Source organism: Strongylocentrotus purpuratus, unplaced genomic scaffold, assembly GCF_000002235.5.
Source record: "Strongylocentrotus purpuratus isolate Spur 01 unplaced genomic scaffold, Spur_5.0 spur5_scaffold_13, whole genome shotgun sequence".
Classification (NCBI taxonomy): domain Eukaryota; kingdom Metazoa; phylum Echinodermata; class Echinoidea; order Camarodonta; family Strongylocentrotidae; genus Strongylocentrotus; species Strongylocentrotus purpuratus.
This window is the reverse complement of record NW_022145598.1, coordinates 4,397,156-4,409,261: the sequence shown is the minus strand read 5'-3', so window position 1 is coordinate 4,409,261 and position 12,106 is coordinate 4,397,156. Positions and strand designations below refer to the sequence as shown.

Here is a 12,106-nt window from a genome sequence, read left to right as displayed (position 1 = left end):
GTTTACTATTATTATCCTTATCACCTACGGTCTTATTAACATGCACTGGTCTCACATGCATCATGCATAGTTTGCTTTCTTAGTAATTGTTATCATAATTTACATGTATTAGTAAATTAAACACTCTATAATGATATAAGAATGTGTGTTGTATTACTGACAATGGGTAGTGCAGAATGTTATTGTTATCAGTGGAATTTAGTTAATTCAGCAACAAATTGACTAATTTCTTTTATTGAATATGCCAGAGAATCAAATTACGTCTCTCTTTTCTGGAGAATCTTGACAGAAAAACAAATATTATTTAAAAGTAGGGTACATGCTTTCCATGAACATCTCATAATAATGAAGTGTCTTCTTTTCAGTTTTTCCCATGCAAGTACAATACATTCGTGCGATAATGCATCTCAAACTTGTTCCCTAGAATAACATCTGGAGGAGTTTAGTCAGAATTTAGCATGCTCATCAAAATTTGTTAATTTTTAAATCTTCTTCTACTTGTTTTACCGGTACTCTCAACATTACAGCATTCCACCAAAATATTAAACTAATAGCAAACAGGATTTAAAAAATTACATGCATTAACTTACAATGGCCTTTTTCTGATGCGAAAAGGGTAATGAAATAATAACAAATAAAAGCAAAAATAAATAGGGAAACTGTGTTGCCTGGCTAAAAATTAATATTTATAAACAGGTAGTTGTAACACAAGCATTAAAAGGCTATGAAGGCAAAAGTGGTAGCGGTTGTGGTAGTAGTGGCAATGGTAGTGGCAGTGAAAGCAATGATGAAGTTGCATCAAATGACAAGTTAGATGTAAAGGGTCATAACTCACCTTCATGATTTGGAAGCAGAAGGTCTATAGATGACTTAGCACAGAAATGTTTATAGAGCTTGTAATATAGAATTTTCCTTGTTAAAAGTACCATTTTTTACACAAATGTACATGTTATGATATATCTGTTATTCATAATTTTCTGTTATAACTGTATTTCACAAATTAGACAGAACAGCAAAATAGACAACATCACACAAACATGAAACAATGTAATGATTTCACATTTGGTTTGGATAGCATGTATATATGTATATAAAGGTAATATATACTCTGTTCATGCATAAACCTGTAGTTAATGTATGTATTGTGTTTGTAAACAGTGAATTACAAAGGTGATTCATTCATTCGTTCGTGTCTCCTTAGATCAAGATAGTTATGTAAAGTTCCTTAATTAAAATTAAATTAAATTAAATGAAGTTCTTCCATCGCCCGATTGCTGCAATGGCCGTATGTGGTATGTGAATATGTATGTAGTTGTGGGTCATTCAAGAAAACTTTTAACAAACGTGTCCCATTTTTGTCCCCTTTCAAGATTACTGCATACACGTATTAAAGTATGAACCTCTGAATATGTTTCACAATAAATGTAAGTACATTTAAATGTACATGTACACACTAACATGTATAAAACAGGGCAAACACAAGCAATGAAGTGTACTTGTACTATACAGTACATATACATCAAACATTCTTGTACACTACAAAATATGTCACAAAAATTTGATGGAAGTCTGTATTGATGTAGATGTTTTGCATTGATTTTGAACAGAAGGGGACAATTTTGATTAATTGTCTTTGAGAAATGGTGCAAAAGATGACAGAATCCTCATACAAGGAAAGTATGGAAGACATGTAAATGTATTTCATTAAAGTGATGTTAGAATAGCAGAAAAGAACTCTTCTTGTGTGTCTTTCTGATTTGTCTATATTACAGTTAACCATTGTTAAAAGTACAGAGTGAGTCACTTCATAATAAAGATGTCTTATAACGGCGTCAGTATCAGGCATTCATGTAACTTGCTCCAAAATATAAATTATAATCACTTTAAACTCCTCATGGTACTGCTCATGACAGTTACAAGTTCATGCAACTTTAAGAAAACTTTAAGGATGACAGAAGAAGTTCTGAGCAAATGTCTGCTCAATCATTATAGCAATGGCACTTTATAGCAAGAATTTCATGTATGTTGTAAAAAAACTAGCTTTGGAAATAATTAATATATCCCTGCATCACACATTTAATGGTTAGTAGATTATTTTTCCTAGATTAATGAATTTCTGCTTCATCAACTACAATGATATAGGCATGGGCACACACTTTGAAAGCAAAATACCATAGATCATGAGCTTGACCTATATCTAAATTATCTACAATTGTAAAGGCAACACTGCTTGATGAAATTGAAAAACAACATTTCATTTAAAAATTGGAGACCATTTTCAGTATATTATCATTAATGAACTGCATTTCTAATATTACTGCCTCTTCATGGACAGATTTCAGGGTCATGTTTTATATAAATTTGTAATAGAATTGAGTCAGTTCGGATTGATTTCAATCGCCACTCTACACATACAAGATTGTTAATTTGTTATACATTTAGATAACTGGATGAATGGATAAAAAGAGAGAATCCACCTGTGCATCCACCACTGGTGACTGATTCAGATGGCATCCCAGTATTAGTGAAATATATTATCAAGAATCTACGATTGATTTTACCAATGACGATACAGGAATCCTTGACCCAACTTTTCATGAAGCTATGCAGATGTTACAATGCAAGAGGAATCGATGATGGAAAGAAGAATGAAAAAGAAAATAATATCTACTCACATTCTCCCTCTTGCCGACAGCACTGATGTTATCCACTCTCTCCGTGACGGTAGCCACCAATTCCCTGTATCGTTTGTTAAGGGCGTCAAGCTCTTGGCGAGCTACCTCCGCACCTCGATGCATTCTGGCATGTTTGGGAGGGGAAGGGCCATGAAGGTTCTCCATCGTGGCCCTGAATTTTTCAAGTACTGCATCATAGGACTGTTCAATAAAGAAGATATTGCAAACAATGAAAATCATGACATTTTGTGTAGATTTTTTTTCTTATTGTAATTTTGACATACTTGTACTTCAACTAAAATAAAGCAGCAAAAAAAGTACTAATCTTTTCAAAATAAAATATTCAAACAAAGTTAATTAAGATATCGAAGCCTTAGAAGGTGATCAGAAAGTTATCAGATGTAAGGTTTACAAGTTTTTTCAACTTCATAATCAAACAATGTATCTCTCAACCCTCATAGTCATGTGGACTGACTGATAGATAGACTAATTGATTGACTGATTAATTGAACAATTGATTGGTTCATTTTTTTATGACTTCATTCATTGATCAATTGATTGAACGACTGACTGCCTGACTGACCAAATGATTGATTGACTGACTGATTGACTAATTGATTAATTGATCAATTGATTGACTGACTGATTGGTCAAATGAGTAACCAAATGATTGCTTGACCGATTGACTGCCTGACCAATTAATTGATTGACTGACTGATTGATTGACAAATCATTAATTGATCAATTGATTGACTGACTGATTGGTCAAATGAGTAACCAAATGATTGATTGACCGATTGACTGCCTGACCAATTAATTGATTGACTGACTGATTGATTGACAAATCATTAATTGATCAATTGATTGACTGACTGATTGGTCAAATGAGTAACCAAATGATTGATTGACCGACTGACTGCCTGACCAATTAATTGATTGACTGACTGATTGATTGACAAATTATTAATTGATCAATTGATTGACTGACTGATTGGTCAAATGAGTAACCAAATGATTGATTGACCGACTGACTGCCTGACCAATTAATTGATTGACTGACTGATTGATTGATTGATTGCTTGATAGATTGATCGACTGATTGATTAAACAAGTAACCAAATGATTGATTGACTAACCTCTGCCTGTGTAATGAACGTCTCCCCGGCCTCGTTCACATTCAGTATCCTGGGTTCATGCATTGCAACCTCCTGGTTAAACTCCCGAGCAGCAATGAACTGCTGTTGAAGGTTGAGCTGGTCCCGAGCTACATGACTGAACTCCATGAGAGTGACCTCGGCCGCAGAGATCCAGTTGCTCTCGCTGGTCATCTGGTCGTTGAACTGGTGAAGGGTGTCGCCAGATTGGTCAAGCTTTTCTAATCTGTCAACAGATAGAAAACAAAGGGCATTTATTTAATGATTATGGTTTATATGTCTTTGATTTATGGTTTTATATTTTACTTCCACTGCTTTCCTATCTTTAAAACTAGCTCCATCTTTCTTTCTCTCTCTCCATCCATTGATCTTTCATCCACCTATCTATCTATCTTCCAATCTATTCATCCAAACCTCCCTCCATCCATCCATCCATCTGTGCATCCATCCATGTATTCTCCATCTGTCCATCCACCTATCCATCTATCTATCAATTCCACCCATTCACCCATTAATCTATCCTTCCCTCCATCTATCCTTCCTTCCTTCCTTCCATCCCTCTATCCTACCTTTGGTGTGATTGGGAGCAGACCTCCTCCCATCTGTTATTGACTGACTGGACCTTCTGCTGGAGCTGGTCAGCTTCCATTCTGACGGCGCCCTCCATGGTCTCTCGGACGTGCTTCAGGTCCGAGTTCAACTGATCAACCACGGGTTGGAATGGTGGCAGTGTTCGTTGTAATTCCTGCAGTTGGTCAGAGATGGCCTGATGTCTGTCTAGGTCACATGACATGGGGTCATGACCTCTGAGGATATTTTCGCAGCTGGTGAGGAACTCTTCGACCCGGGTCAAGTTTGGAAGAAGGTCAGCCATGAGGGACATTCTGAGGGGGTAACCAAGACAACAAAAATTTTATTTTCTTAGTCGTTGATGAAGGAATAGATCTATTTTATAGAGAAGGTGTGTGGAAACATGTGTCATATAGTTATGTAAATGAAAATCTGGGATACAGGTACAGGTGCTTAATTAGATATTTTCTTTGGAGAAAAGAAAAATATATGAAATTTGAACAACAGAACAAATGAAGAAGGTGCTTGAAAGTTAAATCTCAGAGTTGCCAGTTAATGTTCAGTTGATTGCAAGTTAAAAAAAACTTCATGACGACATGTATATCATTCTTTATAGGACTTTTCTCAAACTTTCACTAATCATTCTCTCTCATTCTTACATTTAAGCAACATTCATGACAGAATGGATTCCCCTTGAACTTTGATCTAAGAAGTAACTCGGCCTTACCTTTGTGTTGATGTGTATGAATGTGAGATGGTCTTTTCCCAGGCCTCTTCTAGTTTCTCCTTCTTCTTCCTCACATCTTTGAGTTCCTTTGGTTTCTTGCCAGCCAGGAGCTGATCACAAGCAAGGATGAGACTGTCGTACTTTGGTTGGTCGCTGGTCAGTACCGCATGGGATTTCTATGGGTTGATCAAGGTTTCATTACGTATTTTATTCCGATAGACATGTTGAGTATGTAAAGTGACAAATACTTTTTGAAACAGTACTATCCCATTGCTTAAGTGAGGCATGGGCTATAAGAGCATTCAGCAGCCAAATCAGTTAGGACTATTCCTAACTGTTTGCTTCTTTCACCTACTTTTTTCTTCTTATATATTTTCTACCATTTTTCTCCTTATCTTGTGTAAACTTCTTGATGGTCTTCAAAATCTTTTATTTCTTAAATATGTCATCTTCATGTATCCCTTCTCTTCTTTCTCTTTCTCAGTTGTAGTTGTCGACTTCATTCATCCCAATTTCCACTATCATCTTGAAAATTGAGGATTGGTTTACATCTCTAAGGAAATTACCCCCACCCCTCAGCAACAACAACAACAACAAAATACCTAAATTACACAAACACTTGTACATTTAGTAGTATTGAACAAGCAAGTATCCAGAAAAAAAGTCAACATTCCACAACAAAAATTAGGAATCTCTCAAGGCAAAAATTAAGAAATACAGTGCAGTTTGTAATTTTTTTGTAATTAAGTTCATATTAAAAGAGGAAAATAGATGGATCATTACAGTAGTTTCAAGGTTAATAATAGGTATCATTCTTCAGAGACAGGGATGATTGGCAGTCAAGTCCTTAAATTCACAGCCGAAGATACAACATACCTTATGTTCTTGGAATGTAGTATCTGCTTGGGGAGCAGTTCTTGGAAGTGGGCCCTGGTCTCTGGAACTCATGGCAGAATCTTCTTTCTCTAGTTTAGCCATCATGGTATCAATGTCACCGAGTAATCTCCCAGATTCTACATCAGTTGTAGCACCTGAATATCATTAAATCAGTGACAAATGAAATAAAGTGTAAGTAAAAGGCTCTATAATGATAAAAATATATGAATCAGTGGGAAATACATCCGAAAATTTGTCTTGGAAAAGATTATTACTATTATGACAGGCATTAGTTACAAGAAAAAAGTTGAGATAAGTATATTGCTTACATGTTCTACAATTTCCCACTGGATCTAACTATAGAATTCATTGGGCTTGTCATAAGCTATAAAAATTATATGATTTATATCATTTTTTAAAAAGAAGGAGGGTGCGAATGTACAGGTCTTAGGGATCTTATCACATTTGAACAATCTTCTGGAGATCTTTACCTTTCTGAGTCCTTGCTGACATCTCATCAATGAGCTGGTTACAGCTCTCAACCTCCCTGATAAGATCCTGATTCAAGAAGTCCTCCGTGACCTCCTGTCGACCTATGACCTCGGGTTCACGACCCCTGACCCCTGCGTCAACCTCAACCTGGGGATGTCGACTGATGACCTCTGGTCGAACCGACATGACTTCTCTCTGAGGGGTAGCTGCTGCGACTTCTTCCAGCTGTTGCTTGCTTTGGTTGAGCTTCTGAATGGTTGCTTGACGTTGAGTGGGCTCCATTCCTTCAAACTAAACGTTAAAAAGAATAGAAAAACTTACTTTTTGATGCAGTTCATTTATACTAAAATGTTAAAAATAAGATCAAGTAATTGAGTACTTCAAGTCCTAACGGGCTTACCTGCAGGTAAGTTTAATACTGGAACTCATTCCCTCAAGTTCATGTTGGTGTTAATTTTTCAAGCTGAGTTAAATTAATATCATGACTTAAATTGAGACATCCCTATCTAGGTCAAGTAATTTCTGGTTGGCCCAGTTTCAGAATTCAGAGTTCAGTGTTCAGTTTTCAATAATCAGTATACCATGTTTACAGTATTCAGTCCAACCCAGTTTGCAACCTACCTGTTCTAATGTCCACTGTCTGACTGTCTCCACACCCTGTGAGATCTGCTGTTGGCTCATCCATGTTCTCAGCTTGGTTTGCTTGGAGCGACACAACGCTAGTAACCTATTCAGCTGATCCTCCAATCTAAAATGAAATGTGTTTCATGGACTCATTAATGACTACAATGACTTTATGTACAAGATGGTTAAAATTAATTGTGGTACATTCTACAATTGATCAATAAAAATCTTAAAACGCCAATGAAAATGGGAAATTAAAATTTCTGTTAGAATTTTGCTCAAATGGCATAACATTTTACACGTTTTGGAATGCATCAAAAGAGATTATAAATTACCAACCTTGACAAGGTGCAATACTGTGTAATAATTGTTAGGAGGATAAAATTGAACATTGACCCAATACCTGAAATGAAAATACTTGAATTTATACAGGGTAAAGGTGATGCACACTGTAAAGCCTACCTTTTGAATCAACACAGAAAGTTCTTTGAAAAATAAAAGTTCAAGAAAGCATCTTTTTTATAAAAGAAACAATTATATCCCTTATTGAAGGTGAGGTTGCTTACTTATTTGTTAGATCTACAGCTTCATTGTTCGGTGGGGGAATGAGGAAGCAAACTCCTGGAGCAAAGCCTTCTAGACCAAGGCTGTTCACGACTCTCCATTTCATACGGTGGGAATTATCAGTCAGGGTACACCTCTCTCCCTTCTGAATGTGAATCTGAAGGCAGGCAGAAATACAAAGTTTTTAAAAATCTCAATTTCTCACAAATGTGTCCTTTTGGCGAGAGTATAACTCAATATTTTTTACGTGCATTTCCATTGGGTTGGAACCTAAAGTCTTCTCAAGCTCTGTCTGTTAAAGTTTAAAATCCTACCATGGTTTCTATCGAAAACTAACGGCTGAGAATAGCACTCTCTAATGTGATTTTGACAAGAATATCTATTTTAAAAAAAAGTTATTGAATATGCCCATTCAAATATCTCAGATGTCATATGTGAAACAAAGATTTAAATGATTTCTATCAATGCCCTAATAACCAACAAAACAAAATGTATTGATCTTTTATCTCGAGACATACACTGTCGGTATACAGTAACTAAACAATGCTTCCTATTTGAGATAACAAATAATATTAATTACAGCATAGTCCTCAAAGCAGCGTCACATCCATATATTATATTTCAAACAACAACAAAACTTCTGAATAATGGGTAAATCAATGATTGCCATGATGATGATGTTACTCACGTCGATGCCTGCATAATCACACACTGCAGTCACCGGTATGCTGGAATGTATCTTCTGTCTTCTCTTCTTGAGAGGTACTATCTTCCCGCCCCTCCCTACCAGGTCTCGTACGATCACCCTGTACTCAGACAGGCGTGTCTCAAGCTCCTAGAAAGGAAAGTCAAAATGAATACAGAATAGTTAGTTCTTGCAACGTTACCCTCTTTAATAGTGGAATTGAAAAGGTATTGGTTTTATACATATTAAAGCCTATCTGCACTAGTTTGACCAGGAGGAATTAGACCTCCCTGCATGGTTACTGACAGGTGGTTATCTCATCAAATCAGCTCTCAATTAACATAAGAAAAAGGAGATCATGGGGGACCAATGGTCACCAACTTGGTATTATTAGCTATATAGAGGGCACAAGTAGCTATGAATAGTGCAGTGGGGCATTAAAGCAAAGGTCATGATATATTTTTTTTTTAAATAATATATGTACACTGTAACAGGGAATGGAATATGGGAAATTGGATGGAATCTCTACATTTTTTGGGAGAAGCAAGGTGAGTGTACTGGATCACAGTCGCTGTTCTCCAAGATAATATTAATGACTACAATACCAATTTTGAAGTTACATATAAATAGCAAACAAATTTGCCTGTTGGCACTGACAGTATACAAGAAAAAACAACTCAACATGATATTTTAAGCTAAGAATTGTAAAAAATTGACAACACTAACAACCGTTCTTCTTAGCCTTTGGAAAGAAAAAAGAAGAATGCAGTCCAAAACTTATGATCTAAAAAGTCTTTTCCTTACCTTTAACTCTAGTAGTAACTTATCAGCCTCTTCCAATTTGATATCTTGGCGATCGTATCTGACATTGAGAAGCTCGGCCTGTCTACCCATCCAATGATCACACTCTCGAGTGTCTCGGAAGAACTACAAGGCAAGAAAAAGAGTGTCAATCCACAAACCACAACTGAAGTCAGCAAAGAAGTTGAAATAGTAACAGAATGGATGTAGTCTGTTCTATAAAATCAAATAATTTAAGCCCTATTGTTCATGCATTTCCCTTGACTTGAATAAAGTAAAACGCACATTGGTATGGCAGAACTATATACCGATATATGTACATGTACACATTTTGTTCTTTTCTAAAAAAACAATTCTTATAGGATGGTTTGTTCTCTAAAATCATATTTTTGCAAATGTGCACAGTTCAAATTCTAATAACTTTCAATAGGAGTAGACCTACCTAAAATGCTTGCACCTTTTGACTATGAAAACTTAACCAAACCCAAAGCATGTTCAAAACTATAGCACCATATCTAAGCACAACAAAGCATAACATGTATCAAGCATGTGTCCATGTAGCTGTCTGTCAATTAATTCCATACAAGAATACTACAATGCGTAGGAAGATAAATGTGCCTACCGGTCTTATTTTCAGTCATTTATATTGTAAGCCATATATTCTAAGACAATTTCTCTGTATAACCGCCCACAATTCTACCTACGGGCATGTGCAATTTGAAAGCATATTTTACATATTTCAGATTGAATGTGAGAGATTTATCTCCAAAAGGCTAACATTAAAATACCTGAATCTTGAACGCACAGTTACCCTTGCTAACTAAAAAGCAACTACAAATTAACTCATTATTTCTGGTAAACTTTCCTTCAAAAATAGAAAATTAAATTCTAATTTTGAAAACGAAAATAATGATGTTTCAATATTGTTAGATTTATTGCGTGAGGACCTGTACTTTAAAAATTGTAATAATATACTTAATTGATTGTTGTTAGATTTTTATTACTGATAATGGATTATTAATACTATTGGTGTCAATATGAAATGTGGGATACAAATGTTTTTTTTTTTAAGTTTCAATCAACTGTCCCTGAACTATAAAACATCATTATCATGCTATGAAATATATTAATGAAAATAAAATGATGTGATTAATATGACATTCCGAGTTCACTTGTAAACACGATGTGCGTAGACATGTATGTGTGTGTAAATATGTATATCTATTTAACTACTTCACATTTACAATTATCTGTAACCTAGAGCATTGAGAAGAAAAATACAGTAAATTCATTCCCAAATTATTGAGCTAATTCTGTGCTAAAATCTGATCACAGCACTACTTGTCTACATTCAAAAACTTTAGTCAGATAATATTTGAATATATGATATGAGTAATTAATCCATCTATTTTTTACATGCATTTGTAGAACAAACACACATGCATGCATGCATATGTTTAAAAATAATGTATTAAAAGTTAAAACAATAAATTAATCATAAGTTAGTGCCTTCAAACTACACCAGTGCAACACATTTGACAAAATCTTTTTTTAATTCTTGACAATCCTGTCTTTTATATAAACTCATCATTTCTTTCAGATTTGATGTTTCAGTGCAATCAATTCATCATTTTCATGGAAATCTACTATTTCTATGTTCCTTTTAAAATCTATGTAGCTTATAACATACATTAAAACAAATGTCATATGAATTAATTATCCAAATGACCAATGAGAATGGGGCTATTTCTCTAAAGTGTTATGAAAGTATGATGAATATATATAAAAGACTAGATTGCATGAGAAGATAAAATGATATAAATGTAGCAAAGGGATTAAAGAGTGAAGGAGTATATTCAAAAACTAATATAAGAGCTGATAAAGTTTAGCTCCAACAGTACGAGAAAAATCAAAGTTTGTTCAAAGACATCCTCTAAAAGTTGAAATAACATGTCTATATACTCTACAGAAGTACACTGTACATGTGACTACATTACTGGACCAATCATAGAATGAATAAACAATTTCTTACTATTAGTATTAGTGTCCAATACTGCGAAGTGACTGAGGTGTATGTACAAATGCACAAGACCATTTTGGTAACGCTATTAGATTTAATGCAATTTGTGAAGTGCCTCATTCAGATTATTCCATTCACTTGTTACCAATAATTCTAGTTCAATAGTCAGAATGCAAATTGCATACATCAAGTGTTGTTAGGTAAGGCAATCTATAATGTTGATTGGACCTAGCAACAATTAATGTATATAATCCGCACTCACTGTCCGCCGATTTAGATACAATTATTCCTGACAGGTGGATGAATTAATTTCTAACGAGGCACTTAACAAAAGTTTATTCATTAAATTTGATAACATTAGGGAAATGGCCTTTACAATTTTTGTATCCCTACAAGTGATTTTCAGATCATTTAATTTCAAGGTTTTTTTTTTATTTCTTTGATTTTTAACATACTGTTAGAGTTTAACTTTAAGTCATATGGTTACATAAACATTAAAGGCCTGGTAAGACCTCACCGATATCGATAACGATAATGATAACTAAACGTATAACAATAAAACGTTCCCAAATCTGTCTCCTGTTGTTCACGCGGAAAATGAATTGGAAATCGTTGTAGGTCAGACCCCAACAATTTAAGCTAATGAGCCACCCTCAACAAATCTATCACCTTGTTGTTTGTTGAGATCGCTCAGGGAGCATTCTCTAGAGGACAAGCCTCAACGATAAAATCCATTATCCATAGTTTTTGATTGGTAGAACCAATAATTTTATTGTTGCAAAAATCTGTGGGGCCTGACCACTTTTATCATTATTGTTATCGGTACATTTATATGTGCACTCAGTTTATCGTTACCGTTAAAGGTGAGGCCTAACAAAGCCGAAAGTACACTACCACTCTAACTTACCAATCAAAATA

At 34.9% G+C, this 12,106-nt stretch overlaps 1 protein-coding gene across 1 annotated transcript in view; it reads right to left on the bottom strand.

The window, feature by feature from the left end:
- The window catches only part of LOC582631, a 155,724-nt gene that overhangs the window by 121,539 nt on the left and 22,079 nt on the right, over positions 1-12,106 (bottom strand). The window contains exons 25-34 of the mRNA XM_030983831.1: positions 9,172-9,294; positions 8,371-8,517; positions 7,685-7,839; positions 7,116-7,242; positions 6,494-6,785; positions 6,003-6,157; positions 5,127-5,302; positions 4,399-4,713; positions 3,812-4,055; positions 2,676-2,876 (exon numbers count right to left, since the gene is read on the bottom strand). Coding sequence (XP_030839691.1) covers positions 2,676-2,876; positions 3,812-4,055; positions 4,399-4,713; positions 5,127-5,302; positions 6,003-6,157; positions 6,494-6,785; positions 7,116-7,242; positions 7,685-7,839; positions 8,371-8,517; positions 9,172-9,294 — 1,935 coding nt within the window. The remainder of the gene's footprint in view (positions 1-2,675; positions 2,877-3,811; positions 4,056-4,398; positions 4,714-5,126; positions 5,303-6,002; positions 6,158-6,493; positions 6,786-7,115; positions 7,243-7,684; positions 7,840-8,370; positions 8,518-9,171; positions 9,295-12,106) is intronic.